Source organism: Heterocephalus glaber, unplaced genomic scaffold, assembly GCF_053883595.1.
Source record: "Heterocephalus glaber isolate CG9 unplaced genomic scaffold, H.glaber_assembly_v1.0 deba00001546, whole genome shotgun sequence".
Taxonomy (NCBI): Eukaryota; Metazoa; Chordata; class Mammalia; order Rodentia; family Bathyergidae; genus Heterocephalus; species Heterocephalus glaber.
In genome coordinates, this window is record NW_028258339.1 from 3074064 (window position 1) to 3098037 (window position 23974).

General features: G+C 46.7%; 1 protein-coding gene and 1 pseudogene across 2 annotated transcripts; one reads left to right on the top strand and one right to left on the bottom strand.

Annotated features, from left to right (window-relative positions):
• Positions 1–4413: 4413 nt before the first annotated feature.
• On the top strand, positions 4414–4492 carry LOC147824388 (U2 spliceosomal RNA; annotated as a pseudogene).
• An 855-nt stretch (positions 4493–5347) lies between these two features.
• On the bottom strand, positions 5348–22247 carry Ppp1r3f (protein phosphatase 1 regulatory subunit 3F). 2 transcript variants are annotated; one of them, XM_004872006.3, is made up of 4 exons: positions 21210–22247; positions 11771–11826; positions 11353–11432; positions 5348–7680 (listed from the first exon to the last, which is right to left on the bottom strand). In XM_004872006.3, the coding sequence occupies exons 1-4, from the start codon at positions 22208–22210 to the stop codon at positions 6415–6417; spliced, it is 2403 nt and encodes an 800-aa protein (XP_004872063.3). In that variant the 5' UTR covers positions 22211–22247; the 3' UTR covers positions 5348–6414. The 2 variants fall into 2 exon arrangements, with proteins under 2 accessions (XP_004872063.3, XP_004872062.3); XM_004872005.3 differs by having other exon boundaries at positions 11353–11435; positions 21210–22246.
• Between the last annotated feature and the right edge of the window lie 1727 nt (positions 22248–23974).

Sequence of the window (23974 nt, forward strand, 5' to 3'; positions counted from 1 at the left end):
GCTTGCTGGCCTATGAGACTTCTGACCTCCAAAACTATAATAAATGTGTATGTATGTGGTTTTGTTTGGAGCCTTGCACATGCTAGACAAGTGCTCTACCACTGAGCTACACCCCAGCGCTATATTTATGTTGTTTTAAACCACTATGTTTGTTGTTAATTTGTCACACAAGCAACAGGGAACTAATTCAGGCGAAACACGCATCCTCCCTCCTTTCTTTCCTCCCTCCCTTCCAGGCCATTTGTGTCAGAAACACCCAGCCCTGCAGCCTACAAGATGGTGTCACTGGGATGCTCAGGTGGTGGGTGGCCTTGGCCCTGTCAGCCTCAGTGACAGGGGTGACTGAGGAGGGTGCAAGTCACCTGGGGAGAATGTGAGGGACCCCAGAGCCTCACAAGAGATCAGGCCAGGAAGGCACTTGGAGCACAGGAAAGCCCCCACCCTGCATGTCACCCACTGCTACAGTAACCCACACAATGGTGGGTGGGGGATAGAGATGGTAAGGTTCTGGAGAGGGCTACCAACTGTGGGGTGGGTGTATACAGTCTTGCTCTGTGCCAGGTGTCACCCTCAGTGACTGACAGGTCATCTTATTTCACCTTCACATAACCCTGTGAGGAGGAAAATTTATCACTTTGTGTTTTTGTTTTGGTACTGGGGATCGAACTCGGGTCCTTGTGCTTGTGAGGCAGGCAGCGGAACCACTGAGCTAAATCCCCAGCCCGAAAATTTATCACTTTGATGACAGATGAGCCAAGGGAGCCACAGAAAGCCTGGGTAACTTGCCAATTGTGTGACATTGGGACAATTCAGCCTTGGATTGTGTCTCTTCAGCCCCTTCTCTTGCCAGCCCTACTACACTACACTGACTAGATCGATTGAATATGGGCCTGAGTAAGGTTATGTTACACATTTTCCCCAAAGACCACAACTACCCTGCCTGGTGGGCATCAGATCCCTTTTATGGATGAGGATCAGAGACTCAACAAGAACAAGTGACTTACCCAAGGTTGCACAACCAGGACTTGGGGTCCGAGGCTTTTAAGTGAGACTCCCAAATCCATGTCTGGCCTATGATGGATGTAATGAGGCCCAAGGGGTGATGGACTCCACCATCTGAGGACAAGATGAACAGGTCCTGCCCATGCCCTGAGAGACAGGTGTCCCTACCTCATGGCTGCTGTTAGGAGACACAGGATAAACAATTTCCCCTAGCACTGTCTCTCCAAACAGGGCTGAGACTCTGTAGTTAGCCTCAGGATAGAAGGCAAGACCTGAGCCCAGAGGAGCTCGGAGAAAACATAAGCCACCTACACTTACACCAGGAAACTAAGGTTGCTGGGAGTCCAAGTCACCTCCCACTTCTCACCACTCTTTGTGATTTTTTTTTTCTTCCTGGGAATGTGTAAAATTAAAAAAAGTGTGTATTTTAATAAATATCAATAAGTTGTGCCTCTATGAACAACTACCCAGTTTGAATAGCAGGCCATTATGGACATGCTAGAAGTCCCCTGGGACCCTTCCCAGCCACATCTCCCTCTCCCAAAGGGAGACACTATCATGACTTTGTGAGAATCATCCCTCACATTTCTGTAAAGTTACCTCTTATGTGGTAATACATTAGTTTTACGTGTTTGTGAATTTCGCGTAAATGGGCAATGCAAAGTGAAATCTTCTGTTTGGCTCTATTGTTCAGCATCATGTCTGTGTGATTCACCCAGATCATTTGTAGAATATTCCATTTTGTAAATATATCACAATTTATTGATACATGTGTGATTTAGCTCTTTGTCGTTGTTAACATATTCTAGGTGTGAAGCTTGGCGTGGTGGTGGCACACCTGTGATCCCAGCACTCTATAGAGGCTGAGGCAGGAGAATCGCCATGAGTTTAAGGCCACCCTGAACTACATAAAGAGACCTTCTCTCAAAAAAAAAATTCCAGGTTTGAAATCTTCATTAGTTATATGTGTTTCCATTATCTTCTCCCAATATGTTTTCATTCTTGTTATGGTACCTTTAGATAGATATTCTTAATGTCATTTCATGTTTAAAATTTTCATTTATTGGGCTGGGGATTTAGCTCAGTGGTTTCAGTGCCTGCCTCGAAAGCACAAGGTCCTGAGTTCGATCCCTGGTACCAAAAAAAAAAAAAATTTTTCATTTATACTCAATGTCCTTGTGAGGAAAAACTTTTCTACTATGAGTGTACAAAGGTTTTCTGGAGTTGGGAGTGTGGTAGAATGTTGGCCTAACTGGTGTGAGGCTCAACACAGCAAAAAAAAATTTTTAATTCTGTTATTTTTTTTTGTACCAGAGATCGAACTCAGGACCTTGTGCTTGCCAGGCAGGTGCCAGAACCACTGAGCTAAATCTCTGACCCAATGATGTTATATTCATAAAGCAAGGGATTAGCTTTCATATTTAGGTTTTGAATAAACCCAGGCTTATTTTTATTTGTGTTGTGAGATAGAGATCCAATTCCTTCTTTTCCACAATGGATAACCAATTTTTCTATTTAGAAAAGGTCCAACCATTCTCCCACTGATCTACAATACCCCTTTGGTCACTTATTTCATATCTACACATGAGTGGGTCTGTTTCTGAGACCACCAGTCCTTCACTGGCCCATTTCTCTACTTTTGTAGCAACATCACACCATTTTGACTGCTATACTTTTTTTATTTTTTTGGTACCAGGGATTGAACTCGGGTCCTTGTGCTTGCGCAGCAGGCGGCAAAACCACTGAACTAAATCCCCGGCCCCAACTGCTATACTTTTATAATAACTTTGAGTGTACAGGCTAGTCGTGGCATTTCCACATAAATTTAAGAATTTGTCAAAATCTGTACATATATATTGAAATTAAGATTGGATTTTCACTGAACCTAAAAACAGTTTAAAGGATACTGATAGCTTTATGACCTTGACTCTTCCCTTCAAAGTATATGTGAATCTACTTACTTGGTCTTTTTAAGTCTTTCTGAACGAGGGATATAGCTCAGTGGTTCAGCCATTGCCTAGATTTATGAAGCTCTAAGTTCAATCCTTAGCACTGCAGAAAAAAATATTTTAATCAGGTTTTATATTTTTCCCCAAAAGATCTTGCTCTTTTTTTAGTGTCTAAGTAATTCATAAATGGTATATTTATTAAAATTCTCTTTGTTGTTGACATATAAAAGCAGTAGTTTTGGGGGTGCTTTTGCCATGCTGGGGATTGAACCCAGGGCTTTGGGGCATGATAGGCAAGTACTGCACCACTGTACCACACTCCCAGCCTAAGTAATAGATTTTTTAAATATGGATTTGTACCTAGAAATGTTTCTTAAATTTGGACTTGCTCTGTTGCTCAGGCTGGCCTCAAATACCTGAGCTCAAAAGACTCTCCCACTTCATTCTCCCAAGCAGCTGGAACTACAGACACATGCCACAGCACCCAACTCTAAATTCTTAATAATTCTAATAATTTACCCATTGATTATTTTAAATTTTCTACATACAAAATGGTATCACTTACAAATAATGACAATTCTGTTCCTTATTTCCAATCTTTAGATGTTTTCTTTGTTTCCCTTGCCCTGTTGGGCTGGCTAGGACTTCTAGTACAATGCTGAGCAGAAATGATGATAGGAATCCTTGCCATGTTCCCAGTGTCAAGGCTCTACACATTTCACTGTAGATGCCTTTTATAAGTAAGAAATTTCATTTTACTGTTTTGCTGACTTTTAAATCACAGATGCCAAATTTTATCTCATTTTGTCTCCCTATCAAGATGATTATAGTTTTTCTCCTTTAATCTGCTAATGATGCCAATTATGTTGAGTTCAAATATTAAAATACATTTGATTTTGAAATAAAACCAACTTGGTCATATTTAACTTTTAAAAATATATCAGACAGGGCCGGGGATTTAGCTCAGTGGCACTGTACCTGCCTTGCAAGTCCAAGGTCCTGAGTTCGATCCCCGGTACCAAAAAAAATGATTATATTGGACTTAGGTCACTAGAATTTGGTTTCAAATATTTGCATCTGCATTAAGTTGTTTTATTAATTTTTTTTCCTTATCAGGTTTTAATATCTAGGTTATATTAGCTCCATAAAATGAATTGGACATGCTCCCTTTTTTTTCTCTTGGTACCAGGGACCGAACTCGGGACCCTGCGCTTGAGAGGCAGGTGGCAGAACCACTGAGCTAAATCCCTAGCCCTCTCCCTCTTTTTCTATACCTTGCAATTGCTTTTGTAAAATTGGTATTTGTGCCTTGGATTTCAACAACAAAGCCATCTGCCCCCAGAGGTTCTGTGTGGGAAGATTTTGGCTGTTGTTTCTTCGAATGGTTATAAAACTATTTAAGTTTTTCATTCCTTTTTGATACACTTTGGCAAGTTATGTCTGTAGTAACTTATCCATTTTAATCACTTCTCAGCCTTTTGGCTAAGATCAAGTGTAATTCATCCATTTTATCTAATTTTTGTAACAAATCGGCATCAACTTGCCTATTTAGCCAATCATCAAATTATCACATGAATGGAAGGTCATAGACACATATCTGGATGTTGATCTTTGACAAAATTAAATATCCTCCTTGAAAAACAGATTAAGATACAGGTGTGTTGAATTGCTCACTAGCTGTTTTTGGCTCCCAGAGTCTGCACTGCTGTTCCTTGACCAGATTGCTTCTCCTCCCCTTCACTGGAGTCCTTGTTTTTGAAAACTTAAACAGGCATCATTTCCTCCAAAACTTTCAGAATCTCTGAACTGGGCTGAGCATCAGTCCTGGTCTCCACAGCCCAGTGGACCTATCTATCACTGTTAATGTGCTGGCCACACTGTACCGAGATTCCTTCTCTGTGTCCACCAAGCCGAGCAGACACAGTCAACACTTGTGGAGCTGAACTGTGCTTGTAACCACTGAGTGACCAGCTACACTATCTAGGGATGTTTCTCATATTCCTCACACACAGCTGATTGTCCCTTCATGTACTTCATTCCATGGGCATGTATTGAGCACCTACAATGTGCCAGGCCTGTTCTACAAAAGTGGCTATGTGGAAAGAGGAAAGCTTGAAGAGTGTGACATCCCAGAAACCAAGTGAAGAAAGGGCTGCAAGGTAAGCATGATCAACTGTATCAAATACTGCCAAGAAACCGTGGAAGATGAGACTGAGACATCACAGCTGCTGTAACGGTGTGAACATTATCAGTGGCTTCACCACTTTCTCTGAAGTGGTTGGGCAAAAAAACACCCTGGTGCTATTTCAGAAAGGAATTGGGGCACTGGAGGAGTGAAGAAGAACTGAAGAAAGTGGCTGGTTATTTTAAGAACTTTTGCTGTAAAGGTCAGTAAATAAATATATGGTGTTTTATTTCACTATGCAGTTTTTTATTTACATGCAATAAATACATCTATCCTTTCAAAGCTTCTGGGTTTCCTCTTTTGAGTAGATATGCAATGTCTGTGGACAGCAACTCTGATGTGAATTTTTCACAGTACATTATTTCCTCCATCTTTTTTGAGGCCTTTCTTATCTTAGGGTTTGAGGAGTCTTCCTGCTGGTATCAAAGGCGGTTTTTTCATTAACCTCAAAACCTTGCGGCTGATTCAAAACCAATGTTCTCATATTCACGGCTAACTACAACTACCACTGCAGCCACGTGACTGACAACAAACCCTCACATGGCCACCACTCTTCCTCCCTGGCTCCAGCACCACCCCTGTACACACAGGCAGGCTCCCACACACAGAATGTGCAAAGATCAAAGGACCACATGTATTAGGACCATGAGATAAGGAGACACAGATCCTCAAGGACATATTGAAGCAGCAGCAGGTGTGGCCACGTCCACCCCATACTCCCCATCATGGTCCTCCCCGAGAATGTGACCACCCTGCACACTCGGGCCCAAACAGGAGACCACTGCACAGCAAGACACGTCATTTCTCATAGAGCTCTATTGTGGCATATAATAATAGGTACTCTATATAAATTAAATTAAAAATAAAGCTCCAGCAGGTTGCACAGATTGGCTGTTAATAAATATATCTCTGGGTATTGTGCCCCAAGACCAGCTCACGACCACTCTCCCTCATCCAGAGAATTATACAAAAATAAATACAGGCTCAGGGGGCAGGGGAAGGGGGACATGCCTGGTTCCATCTAAAAGTTCTTCTTACTCATACCATCCACTGTCCCATTCCTCTCCATGGGTATCACTGCAGGGAGAGCTCCATGCTGCCTGGAGAGCTGGGGGACAGGAAGGCCTCTCTCCAGTCCAGCATTCTCAGAAGCAAAGGACCAAGGTCCCTCACCACACAGGCCACAGATTCCATCTCAACCCTCTGGAGTGGTGGAGAAACTGCCCTTCTCCAGATCCCAGAGAGGAGAAACCTATTATGCTGATCTCACAAGCATCCCTACGAGAACCAAGCCAGAGAGAGGCACAGTGCAAGCACCAGGAGGGACACACCACTGTTCAGAGCCACAGGGACCACAACCAGCCCAGCCAGGACTCCCAGAGTCTGGGTCAAGGGCCCCCGGAGCTGAGGAGGCAAGCCGCACACACATTCTGCGGGACCTGCTAGGCTGGGAGACCTCTTTGAGGGCTCAAGGCTTAGACCTGAACCCTCTTCATCCTGGGAGACCACATGAGGCCTGGCCACACTAGAAGGACAGACTTCAGCCCCCAAGGTACCAAGGAGGGTGGGATTCTGCTCCTCCAGAAGGCCCGGAGCAGCTGGCTCTTTGCCAGACATAGCAACCAAGCTACTTGCCCTCTCAGTGGTGACCTCCATCTGGGCTTCTGTCCCAGGCTTTCCTGGGGACCTGGTCACTCCAGCTATGACCCTATTCATGTCCAAAGAGTTGGTGTCCTTCCCCATCCCTTTCTCTGAGTCCCCAGTGAACTGACCCTCTGTAGCCAAAACCACAGGGCTGTCACACCCTGAGCCATCTGCCCATGGAAGCCACACATCACCCATACTGGCTACCACAGAGCGGGTACCAGAGAGGATTTCCGGAGGAGATTCCTTGGGGCTGTCTCCTTCAGGGCTAGAGGGAATGACAGAGAGCCCCTCTTCACCCTCCCCCTCGTCATCAGGGTCCTCAGTGTCCTTGATGAGCTCCACACCACGCCCCAGGCGTGCATAGTGCAGTGTGATCTCCTCAGCCAGAGCACTGTTCAGGGCCCGCTCCGGGCCAGGCCACTTCAAGATCAGGTCACGGTCCGTGAGGATGCCTAGGGGATGGCTGGGAGATGTCCCCCCATCAGTGGGGCCCTCCCCACCTCCTCCTGCCCCACCTGCAGCCACAGCAGCCCGCAGGCGGCTCAGGTGGGACAGGTAGAGCTGCTCCAGCTCCTGGTCAATGGTGTCTTCGCCAAGCAGCTCCTCCAACCCGCTCATGACCCCCAGACCCCCAGGGGACTCATTCATAATAGCCCCCACTTCCCATGTGGCCTCCACCTGTTGCTGGCTGGGTTGCAGGAAGGGCCCGGTGGCTCCCTCACTTATATCGGGCCCTGAGGCCTGGTCCTTGGGAGAGCCACCCAGGCCACAGAGAGGAGTGGAAGGGGGAATTCTGATGGCTGGTGCCTGAGGGACCTCTGTAAAAGCCACAGGTGCACAGCTTCTGGAGATGTCACCTTCTTTTGGAGAGCTGCCAGTCACTGTAACTTCAGAAACCTGGAGCCATGATGGAGGTAGGGAGAGAAAGGAAAATGAATAAAGTAGAGAAGGGGATGGGACAAGCAGAGATAGTAAAAACTGATGAGAGCCAGCCCCACAGGGATTTCCAAATAAAAATGCCTTAAAGAACCCTTAGTAGTTCTTTAAACTCCACTGACTCTACCACCTATATTAAAATAACAAAATTAGATGGAGTAAAAGGTGATGAATCTAAGGCATTCAATGGGCATCAACCTTTGATGGATAATTACCAGGACATACAGTTAGTTTACCTTCAAACATAGCCCGGATATCCATATGAGTTCATGATGTATTTTTCCTTTTAAAATATTTACTTTCTAGCTCTATCTCTGGAAAAGGCCTACAGTAACCAATCTAGTAGCAACAACACACCAAGCCCTCAGATCTGGGTCTCTAGATACTATTCTCCACTAAAAGGAACCAGGGTTCCTTAGAGAAACAGATATCTCTTGCTAGGTTTGGGGTGGGCGAAGTACAGGATGAGCCAGAGACATACTATCATAGTAGGATGTGAGGAAGGGTTCGCCAAATGAGGGGGAGTGTTGAAAGATAAAAAAAGACAATCAAAATATGTTCTTACTGACCAGGGATAGGCAGTTTAAGCATCAAAAACTAATAAATGAGCCAGATGTGGTGCACACACCTGTCATCCCAGCACTCTAGGAAGCTGAGGCAGGAAAAGCACAAGTTCAAGCCCAGCCTGGGCAACTTAACAAGACTATGTCTCAAAATAAAAAATGAAAAAAAGGGACAAGGATGTACCTCAGTACAAAGGACCTTGTTCAATCCTCAGTACCACACGAAAAAATTTAATAAATGCAAGTCAGACACGGTGGCATATCCCTGTAATCCCACCACTTAGGAGGCTGAGGCAAGAGGATCACAGTGAGTTCGAGGCCAACCTGGACCACATAGTGAGTTCAAGGCCAGCCTGAATTACACAGCAAGATCCTGTCTCAAAAATACCAAATAAATAAATAAAAATTAATAAATGCAATGAATTGAAAGTTACAAAATGTGTTTAGCATCAATGAATTCATAATGACACACCAAAACCAAAAATCCTTTAATTTTTTTTTTTTTGGTGGTACTGGGGATTGAACTCAAGGCCTTTGCACTGAACTATATCCCCAGCCCTTTTTTTTTTTTGACAGTCCTGGGGATCGAACTCAGGACCTTGCACTTGCAAGGCAGGAGCAGTGCCACTGAGCTAAACCCTCAGCCCAAAAATCCTTTAATTGATCACTTTTGGAGAAGTTCACTTTTTTCTGAATATTAGTAAATATAAGGGAGAAAATTAAATATTTATACAGCTTTTCCTGTATAATTTTTTGTTTGTTTGTTTGTTTGAGACAGGGTCTTGCTATGTAGTTCAGGCTTGTCTCAAACTTGGAACAATCCTCCTCCCTCAGTTTCCCGAGTGCTGGGATTAGAGCGGTGCGCCACCATGCCCAGTGTCCTGTATAAATTAGACCTCAATGTAGCCAAACAGTTGATGTGAGAAAGGTTTTCTCTCCAGCTAGTAAATGAAGTAGGAATAATAGAATTTAAAAGATTTAATTCTATTTAAATCAACTTAATTATAATATATTATATTTAAGAAAGTAACAAAATCAATATTTTACTAAGTTAATTAAATTTATAAAAGACTAGGGCCAGGGATTTAGCTTAGTGGTTCCACAGCCTGCCTCGCAAGCACAAGGTTCCAAGTTCAATCCCTGGTGCAAAAAAAAAAAAAAATTATAAAAGACTAAATTGATTAATAAAATTACTGAATTAATAAAAATAGAATAAGAAACATGTTTCCACCTGGACGGCATCAGCCAAATTCACACTGTGGAAAATGTTGCAGGACAAATGGGGCTTCTTTAACAAACACATTGCAAGGAAAGAAAATGGGGGAGACAACATAATCTGAAGAAACGCATCCACCAAATGCAACACATTGGCCTTGTGAATCCTAGAACATTTAGGAGATAAGGAAGGTAGAACCTTGACCACGAAATATTTGATGATATGAAGTATGAAGGAATAGTGTTTGAAGGACCCTTGTTAGCAAGACAGACTCCATATTGCTGCTTGACCCACCTGCCTGCCCTTTAGATGAACTCAGAAAGAGGAAGCTTAGAAACCTCCTCCCCCTAGAGAGTCTCTTAGAAACAACAATTAATCAACTATTGTTTTACAAATGTTTTAACAGCAGGACGTTCCGCTTCTGTACCTTTTGCTTGCTTTACTAGTTCTATCCCATGGGGGGGGCCTAGAAACTGCTGGCCTCAAAGGTGTATAAAACATATTTGTCAACCCCTAGTCGAGGCTCGAGTCCGATGCTCGGCTCGGGTCCCGGCCAGTAATAAACTCCTGTGTGGATTTAATATCGGTCTCTGGTTGGTTCTCTCTCTCGCTGGGTGTAACAGTGTTAATTTTCTGAAGTGTGATAACGCTACTATGGTTGGTTGAGTTTTGGTTTTTGTGTTCCTGTTGTTTGGGAGTTTTTTTATAATTCTTAATTTTCTGAGATACAAACTGCACTATTTGTGAATGAGATGGTGTCTAGACATTTTCCTAAAATAATTCCATAGAGGGCCGGGGATTTAGCTCAGTGGTTCCGCCGCCTGCCTCACAAGCACAAGGTCCTGAGTTCGATCCCCGGTACCAAAAAAATAAAATAAAATAATTCCATAGAAATGGAAGGAGAGAAGGTGAGGGTATACATAAAATAGGAATAGACACATACTGATATATTGATATTGGGTGAAACTGGGCGATGGTGAACATTTTTGTACTGAAGTTAAAACATACACACATACACACCCACACACAACCCTTTGGAGCTCCTCTTCCTCCCCTGCTACCATCATCGTGGCTCACGCAGACCACCACAGTGGTGTCCTCCTCTCTGGGGCCCTTGCTTCCATCCTCCAACAGTCTTATTTTCCAGCTGACTGAGGGTCTGTTAAACCGTACCTGCTCACCACCCTCCTGTGGATCCTCCCTCAGAGTAAAAGCCAAAGTCCACACTGTCGCCCAGGAGGCCCTATCTAATCTGTCCCCTGTTACCCCACTGACCTCACTCCCCATCACTCTGCCCCTCACTCACTGTTTCTGGCACACCAGGCTCACAAGTTACACCCCACTTCAGGTACTGTGCACATGCCCAGGACACTTCTAGTTAGTCACGTGGCTCGCTCTCTTAACCTTCAGATCTCTCAAATCTCACTTATCACTAAGGTTTTCCCAGGCCAATCTAAAGTTGCAAACATTTTCTTTCCTTCTCACTCTCTCACTCTCGCTCTCTCCCCTCCTATCTCTTTAGTTTTTTCTTTAGCAAGCACTCATCCTCATCTAAAATACCATATATTTTAATTACTACTTTATCATATTTTATCCCACTAACATGTAAACCTCAGACAGACAGCATTTTTGTTGACTATGTTTCCAGTGTCTATAACACAGACCAAGTGCTCCTTAAATATTTGCTAAATTAACAACTGAAATTCCTCTAAGCCCAGGTGAATCACTGTATTCTCCTATTCCCGTTAGCTTCCAATTTTTGTGACCTTCCTCCAACCTAGGGGGACCCAGAGTTAGTTGGCTGTATCACCAAACACTGTGAGCTGTCTACCCTGAGGTACAGGGCCCACTTACCTGAAGTGTCATCTGGGGCCATGGACGGAGAGGGGTGGGGGCCACCAGGGAACCCAATGACTCCTGGACATCAGGACGCTCTGCTGAAGAGAGGAGAAGGGCAGTTTGGGGCAAAACAGTCATATAAGCAGGCTTGATTTTTTTAAAATCTGCTAGTCTAGCCAAATGGCAGTTTTTCTCTGAAGCTTTCTGAAACAGTCTAAGGGTGGCTGAGTGGGAACTCTTTGTTTTTGTCAAAAGAAAAAGGGATAGAAGAAAGAAATCATAACAAGAGGCTACAAGAGTTGGGGATGTAGCACAGCGGTGGAGCACCTTCCTAGTCCATGCAAGGCCCTGGGTTCCATCCCTAGCACTACCAAACAAACAAAAAATTGAGAATTAAAATGGGGCTAGAACTCCCAGCTTTCCAGGTGCTTACCCACAGCAGGGGTATTATCACCCATGTTCTTCATCCTCAGCTCTTCCTCGTGAGGCCTGTGGGGCAGAGGAGAGAGTACATGGGTCTGACATCCTAAGTGGTCAGTTGTGCCATCCATAGGTACCTTCTGCACCTCTGCGGTGGCCCAGCTTTGCCTGACAGCCATTGTTTTCTCTTCTACTGCCTCTTTTTATTCCTTAATCATAAAAGTCCTATATACTCATTGTAGAAATTTTGCACAATACAGGAAAGTATAAAGAGGCAGAAAACAAGCAATCAAACATCAGTCAAAGACATCCACTACTGCCATTTTGGCAATTTTCATTCCAGACATTCTCCAAAAACATTTAGATTCTGTAGGCATATTTTCACAGCTGGTTTTGTCCATTTAACAGTAAGAAACATCATTATAGACTTTTGCAAACATTGGAAACAGCTGCTTAACACTCATATTATATGGGTTTGCCATAACTTATATAGCTATCTCCTTCCAACTGAGCAGCTAGGTTGTTTAAAGCAAACTTCAGCAAACAACACCAGGCACAGTTTTATCAACAAGTTTGGGGGTATATCCCTGACTGAAGAGGAAGTCATCTTATCCAAGGGCAGATGAGACGGCTATAGGGCACAGGGAACCACAGCGGGAAGGAAGAAAGGAGAACAGAATGGGATCAGCCTGCCAGGTTACATCACCTTCTTACTTGCAATGGGTACAGGGGAGCCCAGATGTACACATCAGGTACAAGGTAATCAAGAGGAATGAGGAAGGAAAGGCAAACACCAGGGCCAGGTACAGAACAGGGGTTAAATCACAGGAACTACTGTATTTATTGGTCAACCAAGTCAGATCCCTGGGGCGCATAAGCCAAGTATATTTCAGATCCTGCTGGAGTAGGATCTGGTCATGAAGAAGGCACTGTCCCTATTCTCATATGAGTATCAAATGTCTACAGATAAGGCAAATGAGGGAAGTGTTGATTACATGTTCAGACACCTGAGGGGAGCTGAGGAACTTGCTCATATCTTTTTTTTTTCCTATGAGGCAATGGATTGCTACTGACATTTGCGGAAATAGCTCAAACTTTATGAAAACATCTAATCAATTGCCTTCACAGAAACAACATCACTAGCTGACCTGCACATAGTACTATGGCATTAGGCACTGGTCTACACACTTCACATATATTACTCCTCACTGCACCCTATGAGATAGGTACTTCTAATACTTTGAAATAGGTAGTACAATTATTTCTATCTTACAGTGATGAAACAGAGGCGGAATGAATGGCTCAAGGTCACACAAACAGAATCAAAACCCAGGCCTTCTCGTTTTTAACCAAAAAGCTGCTGCTTCTTGGATGAGGGTGACTGGGGTCTTACTCAACCCCATCTCCAACTCTTTCTACAAGTGGGTAACACAGCTTTCTCTGGATTTGTTCCCCACTCCCTATATTCATTCCTAGTTTCTCTGCCTCCATGGGACTTCTGGCTAGGAGACCACCAGAGACAGAATGGCTGCAAGAATGTTTTATTAGCACCCTCAAGGAGGAAGTGTGAACCATGTACATTATATGGATCTAGAGTCTTGGAGCTTTGGGACAGTCTGTCTTTCTCAGTGGTCTAGGACTCATGCTTGCCACCAGAAAGGTATTTGAACCTGAAGTGGGTGCCTCCTACACACCACAGATGAGAAAGGAGGATTCAAAGCAAACTGCCTCGGTCCTGGAGCACCCCCCTCAGTAGGACTAAATTTCAAGCCTTTGGATTTGTAGTTCAACAGAATTTCTTTCAGGTATCACTGACTTCTCTGTTTAAAAAAAAAAAATCATCTTCCTAGGATCTTTTAAAGCAACCCTCCTCAAGAATACCCCCAGACAGAGTGCCATCTCTCCCTCCCAGGTGCAGGACTAGACAAGCCTCCCTCCCATCTGCCCTGTCCTGACATGCATAACAACCAGGCTTCAAAAAGCCACTACAAATTCATAGATACAAGAGTGAAAAAAGAGAGCTCAGGAAGCACCCACCCAGCAGGAAAAGGATTCCACAATTCAGCTAGAGAGAAAAACAAATGCAAAGGAAATCCTTCAGCCACCAGGGCTTCTCTTTCACAGCCAAGGTGAGAAGACCCCGTCTTCTCATCCAAAAATCAAGCAACTGAGTCCATTCCAAGATCCACAAAGTCAGCAGAAGCAAACAACCTATTCTCCCAACCTCTAACGTCAGAGAAATGAAAGCAGGAAACAGGCATTTGCCATTCACCTTCTCAAATGAAAGCAGGAAACAGGCATTTACCATTCACCTTCTCCGACGTGGGCCCTTTCCATTGATTACGCCAGGTCATTTGAAAGCCTTCACAGCTATTCTTCAACAGAGAACCTTCCTTTTTTACAAATGCAGAAACTAAGGCTTAAGGAACTGTATCTCTATACCCACTGACTACATACCACACTGGTAACATACAAAGAAGGTACCACTTTGAAGACAGTCTTCAAAAAAACCAAACATATATATAGTAGTCTTTGATAGCAAAAATTTTATATAAGCTGTGACTACAATCAAAATGAGGACAGTAACAAAAATTGAGTACAAGTGTATACTGACTCACTGATCAGTAACAGAGAAGAGGGGTTCTTAGAAAAATGGAGAGGAAGATTCAGAACAAAACTGTACTTACAGTGCGCCTGCTGATTTTCAAGAAGGAAACCTACCCTTTTGGCACCAGTCCCACAAATGACATGTGGCATCCTCTCAGGTGCAGCGGGCAGTAGAGGCCCAGGACACACACTGCTACAGATGTCTTGGGCATGCACCATGTGGATGTTTTACAAACACTAGTCAAGCCCATGTCACCTCAAAGGGGCCATCTCAAGCCTGAACACCAGTTTCCCAGTCATGAAAGTTCCTCCTGCCATCAGGAAACTCAATGGCTGCTGACCTTAGACAGGACCCCAGGAGACCAGGGGATGAGACTTTAGAAAGAGGTGGCATTGGCCCCAGCCTAGGCCAACCAAGACAGAACAGAAAGATCAGTTGCCAGTTGGAGAGTGAGCAAGCAAGCACAAACGAACCCCCTGGAGAAAAGCCAAACAGGCTCTCAGAGCTGTCACATCACTGCCATCACTACCACGAGTCCTATGCTGAGTGCCCTCAGCGCTCCTGTCTTCAAAGAATTTTTCCAGCCACAAGTGGGTCAGGCACCAAAACCCAAAGGGAAACTCAGCAGAGCCCAGCTCTCATGGAGACAAGCTGATGATGCTGCTACTCTCGGCAGGAACCAACAGCTTCAGAAAGCTGCCCTGCCGATACTTGGAACCCTGTTACCCTGGGCCATGTGCTTTCTTGAAAGAACAGGGTTTAAAGGCAGCTGTGAAAGCCAAGTTATGTAGGCCACTGCCCTGCCTTCCCCAACCAGTGTCAGCCTCAACTTTGGGACTTGTGGACAAGCCAGCAGGGGGTAGGGAGAGAGCAGTTCATCATGCCCTGAGCTCTTTTCATAGCAGTGATGATTCTCTGGCCATGGTCCACATTAAGAAAACCATTTTACATCATTACCCACACAAGTGTAAATGTATATGCATATATAAAACTGAAAAATGGTTGTTCTTCAAATGAAACAATACCTACCTTTACTACATTTTATGATGCACTCTGGTATTTCCAGTTTTTTGTGGGGGGAGGGTTTTTTGGAGTTTTGGTTTTTTGGTACTGGGGATCGAACTCAGGACCATGCGCTTGTGAGGCAGGCGGCAGCACCACTGAGCTAAATCCCCAGTCCAGGTTTTTTTTTTTTGAGACAAGGTCTCATTGTGTAGTTCACTGAACTACAGTGATCCTCCTGCCTCAGCCTCCTGAGTGCTAGGCTTACAGGTGCACATCACCACCCCAGCTTCTATGCCATTTTTTTTCTATGCCATTTTTTAAATGTTTGTTCTAACTCAGTAAATTGATTTCACATCTCAATAAACGGTCAAGACATGCAACTTTCAATACCACCTCTGCCACCTATCAGGTGTGTAACCTGACGCAAGTTACTTAACCTCTCTGTGCCTCAGTTTCCTCATCTACAAACAAGATAATAACAGTAATACCTACCTCAGCGAGTTGTTGAGTGGACTGAGGAAATATCTGAAAAGCAACTACAAAGTGCTTAACAATACTTCCCTCCAAATTCCCACTGAAGGAAACTGAGGCTCTGAAAAGGAAAGCAATCTTCCCAGTGGTGCCCAGCTGGTAGGGCATTACCCAGCCTGGTATAGCAAAGAACTAGGGCACTACAGCAGGACTCCACAGGCTCTGATCCTAGCCCTGCCACTGAGTGTGCGCCCACATCCTTGTCCTTAACCATGACACCCTGCCAGTTTTCCATGGAATAAAAAGGGATCATTTTCACATTAAATCCTCTCTCTAGACAATTTAGATGACCACTGATCCATCCTGTTTCAACTCCAATGGCTCTGATTTCCCCTAAGGCTGCCAACTCGAGTATCAAGTTGGCTCCCATGCATTCAGTTATAGGTGCACCTAATACCCACTGAGGCCTTACTGTGCTGCGGACCCAGTGACAGACCCTGGAGACACACTGGTGAATAAACCCACCTAGGAAGCTTACAATTCAGTGTAGAAGACATTAAAAAATACTCAAACTCATTCTTTCAACAAACATTTATTAAGCACCTGCTAAGTGCCAGGCACCATGGCTGGCCTGTGAGAATACAGTGGAGACCAAACGCAGACCATGTCCCTACCCCTCTCGGAGCTTACAGTCTATAGTCATCCAATAATCCCCTGATGAAGGTCTGACTACAAACTGAGGTCAGTACCTTCAGAAAAATAAAGAGTGCCCTAGAACAAGGTGCCCTGACCCAAAGCATAGAGGCACCAAAGGCTTAAGGATGCTTAGAGAACAAGCAAAGACGGGCAGGGGTGTAAGAGGGTGCTCCAGAGCACTGTGTGGGAGGTGACGGATACAGCCTTAGCTAAGGCAAGTCTGAGGAACCTTTGGGATTCAGTCAAATAGAAACACCAAGTTTGGATACATGAGGCTGAAAGAAAGAACAAGGAGAAGGGCCAAAGAGTAGAGTACAGTCTCCAGGCCAGGGAAGGAACTAACTTAAGAAGGAGCAGCCAGACACCTGAAGACATCTGCAGAATCTCTTGTGAAATTGGGCCAGCGTCGGAGCTGATGAGTACCGGAGGTGAGCAAGTGGAGAAGCTGCGGGCAACACGTCAGCAGTTCTGGGGGTGATGGGTGCTGCCTAGGAGTGCCAGGCAGAGGTGCTCAAGCAGAGACAGATCCTGGCCCTGGGAAGGGTCATCAGATAAGATCAGGTGAGAAGGACAGGAGAAAACCTGTCAAGACAGAAGGAGGGACTGCTAAGGTCAGATTTCAGAGCAAGTGGCAGAAAATAGGACCCTGGAACACAGGGTGGGGAACTGGCCTGAGGGTGAAGAAACCCTCCTCACCTGTAACAGAGGGGAGGGGGATTAGTGTGCAGGCTTGGGAGCTGCAAGTGGCAGAGAGTTCTATTCTTATGGTTTCTATTTTGGTTTTGGAAGCAGGAGGTAAAAGTCAGAAGGTAAAGAACATTTGAAAGAGTCACAGGAGAGAGGAGACAAGAGTGGATCAGAAAAATAAGAGCAGGACTACCAGAAAGGGTAGCAAATGATCCTGAATTTGTGGTGAGGCTCATCTATTGTGCTATGTGGCATCCTCTAACAGAGCTTGCCTGAAAGCCCAAGGAGGTTGCAGCGGATGGGTTTCCACGAGGAAGCCCTCTTAGAACTGAGGGGTCCACAGGAGGAGACTGCAAAGGGCACCAGACAAACATTCTTGGTGAAGGAAACAGCCACAAGCAAAGGCCCTGAGACAGGACGGAGCAAGGCCCTTTGCAATAACAGAAAGACCATGGTGACAGGAGCTCAGGAACAGACAATGGTTCATGAAATAAGACTAATAATACCTAGAGGAAACCAGATTGGGGGACAGGGAAGGGGGATGCTTGAACGCCATGATCAGGCCCTATTGGTCTTTATTTTTAAGAATAACAGGACACCTGGAGCCAGGTGTGGTGGTGCGCGCCTGTAATTCCAGCACTGAGGAGGCTGAGGCAGGAGGATCACTGCGAGTTCGAGGCCAGCCTGAACTATACAGCGAGACACTGTCTCATAATAATAATAATAATAGGATACCTTCTCACGGTGTTAAGCCAATGCAGACCAGAAGGTCTTCTCCTCACACCAGTCCTGGAACTCTGGACTCTGTGAGCCTCAGTTTGCACATTCAGGAAAGAGAGATTAAAAATAGCCTAGCTCACACAGACTATTGTCAGGAGTAAATGAGACTTCTCATGTCACCAAAACACTCACCAAAGTGCCTAGAAAGACCAGGGGCTCAGCCAGGTTTCACACAAACCCACCCAGCTCCATCACAAGCCTTTGGATATCTTAGGACCAATCTGCATCTTTTTCCCTGTGTGAACCTAGCACAGTACCGAGCACACAGTAGGTCAATAAATGCTTGTTGATGGATTATCTCTAAGCCTAAGGGGTACTGAAAGCCTGGCTCTGACACTCAAGAAAAGCAGGCCACTTGGGTTTCTAAACTACAGCTCCATGCCCCCACCTGATGTGGCCATCCCCAGGGCACAGTGGACCTGCAGCCAACATTTCCTGACGTCTCCTACAGTGAGACTCTCACAAGTAAAGGACGTCCCCTGAGATCCTTCACCATCTCCCCAGTGGGCTGGATGGGGCGGGGCGGGGTGGGGTGGCTGTTCTTCAACAGCGCTCGCTCCAAGTCACCCGCAGCACACAGGTTTTAAAACAATAAGTTGAAATGTACTCGCCAAGAAAGCCACCAAACCTACAAAGAAAACCTTATCGCTGATCTTGCAATGAGCACCAGCCTCCCCTTTGCAAGAGCTGAGATTAAAAGATAAGAAGCTATCAAAAAGCCATCTGCCCACTTAAAATAATATCACAAGTCATGTTAGGAACCACAGACCTGGGGCCAGTTACCAAAACAATTGTCTAAATGGGCTGCTTCAATTTCTCCTTAAAACCACTCATGTATTTTAAAAAGAAAAACACCCTTTCCACCTTGGCCTAGCAACATTTTGATTTCTCTGTTCCCTTCCTTTCACACTCTTGAAAATGACCAAACTCTATCACCCAAACTGTCGCATCTTGCAGACACAGCTCCCAAGACAGCCAGCTGGGATGACAATTTGGAAAAAGTGACAGAAGTTAAGGTGGTTGTGGGGTACTACAACTGCTCAATCTCTTGATCTAGATAGAGGTTACACAAGTATATTTATGTACAAATCCACTGAGCTGTACACTTAAGAGTGTACTTTATGCAATAAAACATAAAGCACACTTAAAAGGAAAAGCATGCCACACTGAGAACACTTAAGAGTGAAATCCAGAATTTGCCCTGGACCTTCCAGGCCTTCAAGAGGATCAGTATTTCTAGCATTTCTCCCTGGTCCTGTCTTCACAAGCTGAGTGACTGAGAAAGCTGGCTCACCTCCCTAAGCTCCATTTCCCCCTCTCTTAACTGGGGACAATCACAGTACCTACATCACACAGCACACACAACTGGTCTCAAAGGCAGAGCAGACCCAATGCTCCTGGCAAGATCAGTAAATGCTGACCACTGTTATCTTCTGCAGCTACCACCATGCCCTGCCCATGTCTGCTGCCTCCAATTCAGCCACACATGACTGTGATCCCCTTTAGCAGATGAGGAAACTGAGGCAAAGCCACACAGCTGATGTCGAGCAGAGCTGAATTTAGGAAAGGAATCTAGAGAACTGTACATGAGTACCTAAATATCAATACTAGCTAACAACCCTACTTTGATCACCTACTTTGAACTAGGCTCAGTTCTAAGTGCTTTTACTCATAACCAGTGAGGCAGGTGCCATAATTACCTCTTTTACACACAAGGGTAGGGTCACCTGAGACACAGTGTAGTTAAATGAGTTGGCCAAGCTCACAAAGCCAATTAAGTGGCAGGGCTGGGATTTGAACACAATTGATGGCAGAATCCACACTCTTTATGCTGGAAGCAAAACCATGCTGCCAGCCCCTTTGAACTATGTCTCAGGCTATAGTGGGACTCACAAGTTGCTAAGTAAATGCTTATATGCTTGCTCACTCACTCAGGCACATCAGCCCACCAGCTGAAAACAAGATCTTCCTGAACCACTCACTCACTACCTAAGGCTTTACCAGGACCAGCAGAACCCACAAAAACCTTGCTGCTGCCAGCAGCTCCTGATCCATCACCCACAAAGTCCAAAAAAAGCACTTTCTCATTTCCACTTCCAGTCCTCCCAGGAACAGAAAAATGAATACATTTTGGAGGGACTCCACTGATCCCAGGCTAGACTTAGATGACTGCACAAAAAAAATCAAGCTTAGCTACTGCCCTTGAAAAACTCATACCTTAATAGAGGAAAGCTAGGAAAATCTCGTATCCAGCCTCCCTGGGTATAACTGGCTCTTTAAATAGTTAAAGAAGGTGTGACACAAAGCAAGCATTAGCTTCAATTCCACTCCCCAATTGGTTCTGCCGCTGCCAAAGCCACTGCTTCCCTGAAAGTATGGCCTCACAGCCTCACCTCTGCAGGAGGCCTCGTTCTAGACTAGAGCATACAGTAAAATGTGTATAGGCTTCAAGGTCAGATATGGCTGAAGTGAAAAAGCCAGGTGCCATCACTTCCTCAACCAGTTTCTCCATTTCTGGAACCCTGATTTCCTGCTCTGTCACATGGGGATCAGATTCCCCACCATTCACTGGTAAGCCCTTTGGTCCACACTACAATGTCACTGTAGTTCTCCCTACTCCAGCACACGGCCCATCATACACACCAAGCTTATTTCCTGCCTCAGGACCTTTGCACTTGCTGTTCTCCCTACCTAAAACACCAGCCTTCCATTTCCCTATCTTTCATGGCTGAGTTTAAATAGCACTTTGGCGAAAGTCTTCCCTGTCCCTTTACCTACCAACTCTCTCTCCCATAACTCTAATCATCATCCAGCCCTCACTTCAAAAGCTCTAAACACCATGTCCTAAGCAGCCATTCCCTCCCAATCCATCCCTTTTGTTTTCCTTTTATCTCAGCAGCTAACCTTATTCCTATTTATCTATTTACTTGCTTGCTTTTTCAAACTGTCTCCCACGGAAGCCTTATATGATCCTTGAGGGCAGGAAAGATGTCTGTCTTGTTCAGGGCTTTACAGGGTCACTCAATAAATGAATGAATGAAACCACAGTCATTTAAACAGTGACAAGCACATGTTTGGCCTCCACTACTCTTTGGCCCACTGAATGCACCCTCCTCCCAGTCCTGAGGGATTCCTGGGCCAGGATGCTTGTCCTCCACTCTACATACAGCCCTGCGTTGGCGGAGGTGGCGCTGGCAGACATTACCTGCGCCTCACCGGCTTCATGCAGCTCTTCAGCTGCCTGGCCTCAGCCTCCACGGGACCCTGGCACTCAGGCTGTGGCTCCAGCTGCTGCAGCTGCTGCTGCTGGGGCAGCCCTTCGGCAGCAGTGGGTGTGGGAGCGGGTGCGATCCGGAGCAGAACTGTGTAGTTGCGGCCGTAGTTGTTGGCCCAGAAAGTGCCCTCGGGGGTCTCATAGCGCACCACGAAGTCGAGGCGCGCCCCATCGCCCGCTCCCTCAGCAAAGGGCAGCTGGAAGGCAAAGCGGTCGGTGCGGCCGCCGTCATCGGGCGAGGAGGTGGACACCTGGCCAGGGCCCAGGCCGAGACCCGAATCCAGGATGGGATCTCCTGCTCCTGTTCCTCCCGCTCCAGCCCCGGGCGGGCTGCGCGGGACGTAGCGCGCTGGGTGGTCGCAGAAGGAAGCCCAGCCGTCGTGTGAGGCCCGCACGTGCACCGCTTTCTCGAAGGAGCGGTTCAGCACGCGCACCAGCCCGCGCAGCACCGGCGGGCGCCCCCCGGGCACCCACACCCCGGAACCCCCGGGGACTGCTCCAGGAGGTGGCAGCAGCGCCTCCAGCTCCACCATGACTCGCCCCAAGCGCTCCAGACGGCCCGGCGCGGGCGGCAGCGAAAATGTGGGCACCAGGTAAAACCCCCCGCCAGCGGGGACGGGGCACAGCGGTGAGGGCTCGGGAAAGGCCTCCTCTTCCTCCTCCCCTTCATCCCCATCCTCGCCGTCGTCTTCCTCATCAACCCCGCCGCTGCCGCCATCTTGCCCGGTCGCCGCCGCCATCTTGCCCGCCCCAGGCCCGCCCCACGGCCGGTAGCGGCGCAGCTGCGCCAGCGGCAGCCCCAAGGCCTCGTCGGCGAACAGCACCCTCCGCGGAGCCACTGCCACTTCGACCGAAGTGCGGGGCTCGCCCGCGGCCGGCGAGGGGGGCGCGGGATGCCGCAGCAGGGGCTCCACAGGGGCCGTGCGCGCCATATCGGCGGCGGCGGCGGCGGCGGCACCGACGGCACCGGCGGCACCGGCGGCGGGACCGACGGGGGCAGGGCCTAAAGAGGCGGACAGCCAATGGGAAGGCCAGCGCGGGGGAGTACGGCTCACGAGGAGCATAGGCGGTGAAATGAAGACGGGTATAACAGAGAGCCAATGGACAGCCGCGCGTGAGTGACGTAGACACTGAATGACGAGCAGGAGAAGCACGCAGCCAATGGAGATGCTGGAGTGTGGGCGGTGTGGGAGGCGGGATGATCGCGGGATCAGTGGGGTGGCCAGAGTGGGGGTGGTGTGCGATCCAGGAGGCAAAGAGCAGAGCAGAACAGCAAAAGGGGGGCTCTGGGCAGGAGAGTGTAGGCAGCAGCGAAAGTGGAATGGCTGCAGGCGAAGGCTAAGGCTTAGCAAGAAGCGAACCCAGAGGTCTGAAAAATGGGAGATCCCACTTTTGCGTAGGCTGTGGGATGTAAAATAGACAGGGAACAGCCAATCGGGAGCCACGTGCGGGTGACGTGAGTCAAAATGACGATAACGCCTGTAGCCAGCCAATGGAGAGTATTGTGGGCTTGCACTAGGGCTTCAAGGGACGGTGCCAAGGCCAAACTAGCCAATACAGAGACTAAACGGAGACCAAGAGGCAGTGTGTGAGCGGCTAGGGAGGCGGGACTGTAGGGAGCAGAGCCAATGGAGATGAGGATGGAGGCAGGAGCTAGGAAGAGAAATGGCAGATAGCCAATAGGGGAGCCGGGGTGAAGTCTGTGAGCCCTCAAAGGGCAGTGTGACTATGCAATAACCAATGCCAAGGCTGGATAGTGTAGTGGTGACCGAGGGAGGGCTTGGAGGCAAGACGGGTAGAGCAGAGCCAACGGGGCGGTGTAGGTGATGTGAAGGAAGGCACGAGTAGCCAATAAGAAGGCTAGAGAGGAGACCTGTGTGCAGGCAGAGCCTGGGTTATGGGTAGTTGAGAGAACTATAGGATGTAGGCAACCAATAGAGAGCATATAGTTTTGGGGAATGGATTTACCTTCTCCCTTACCTTCTGTGACTCCCCATTGCACTTCGAATGCTAGAGTCCCTTAAGGCCTAGACTGCACCCTAATGTGAGACCAAAGAAAGCCAAAAGGCTCTCCTTTCACAGATACTGAATATCCCCTATCCACCTCCCATCTCGAGTGATGCCACTAGCCAAGAATGCCTTTGCTTGTTCCTTAATGTCCCCGATTGATTCTTAGCGTTCTCCAAGACTTGACACTGTTGTTAAATGAATGGCCATATGGGAAACGGATCTTTGCGAAGGGTTAGCTTTCTCTAACTTCAGCTCAGCAAACACACCCTCAATGTGTGCAGTCAGGAGTTGATTGGGCATATTGATAGATACTGGCTAATGTAACAAAGCCCTGCCCTTCTTGCCCAGTTTGACACTCGGTGCCCCACAGTGGCGTCACTTCCCTTCTTTCTCTCCCCATGTCTGCCACTGTTCCTTCTCCAAGAGTGCTGTTCCTTCTAATTCTTCAATCTAGTGAATTCCTTTCGCACTACCTTTAAGGTCTCACCTGTGGAACAGAGCTGTAGCTTCTGTCAACAGAATATGTCTATGAATATGTTCCCCCTCCATTCTGGGAGAATTTTACTGAATACCTACCATATGCCAGGTTCTGAGCATGCCATTATCTCAGTCTAACCCCCACAGCATCCCTAGGAGGGAGCCAAACCCCCCCCGCCCCCCCAAAACCTCTCTCTTGTTTAGGTCTC

What these genes read in the sequence shown, in the direction of transcription:
- Ppp1r3f (XM_004872005.3), bottom strand. Translation starts at nt 22,210, where the DNA reads ATGGCGCGCACGGCCCCTGTGGAGCCCCTGCTGCGGCATCCCGCGCCC. An exon ending in ATGAAGCCGGTGAGGCGCAG is followed by an intron (nt 11,827 to 21,209) that starts GTAATGTCTGCC and finishes TCTGCCCCACAG; the next exon opens with GCCTCACGAGGAAGAGCTGA. An exon ending in GGCCCCAGATGACACTTCAG is followed by an intron (nt 7,681 to 11,352) that starts GTAAGTGGGCCC and finishes TCATGGCTCCAG; the next exon opens with GTTTCTGAAGTTACAGTGAC.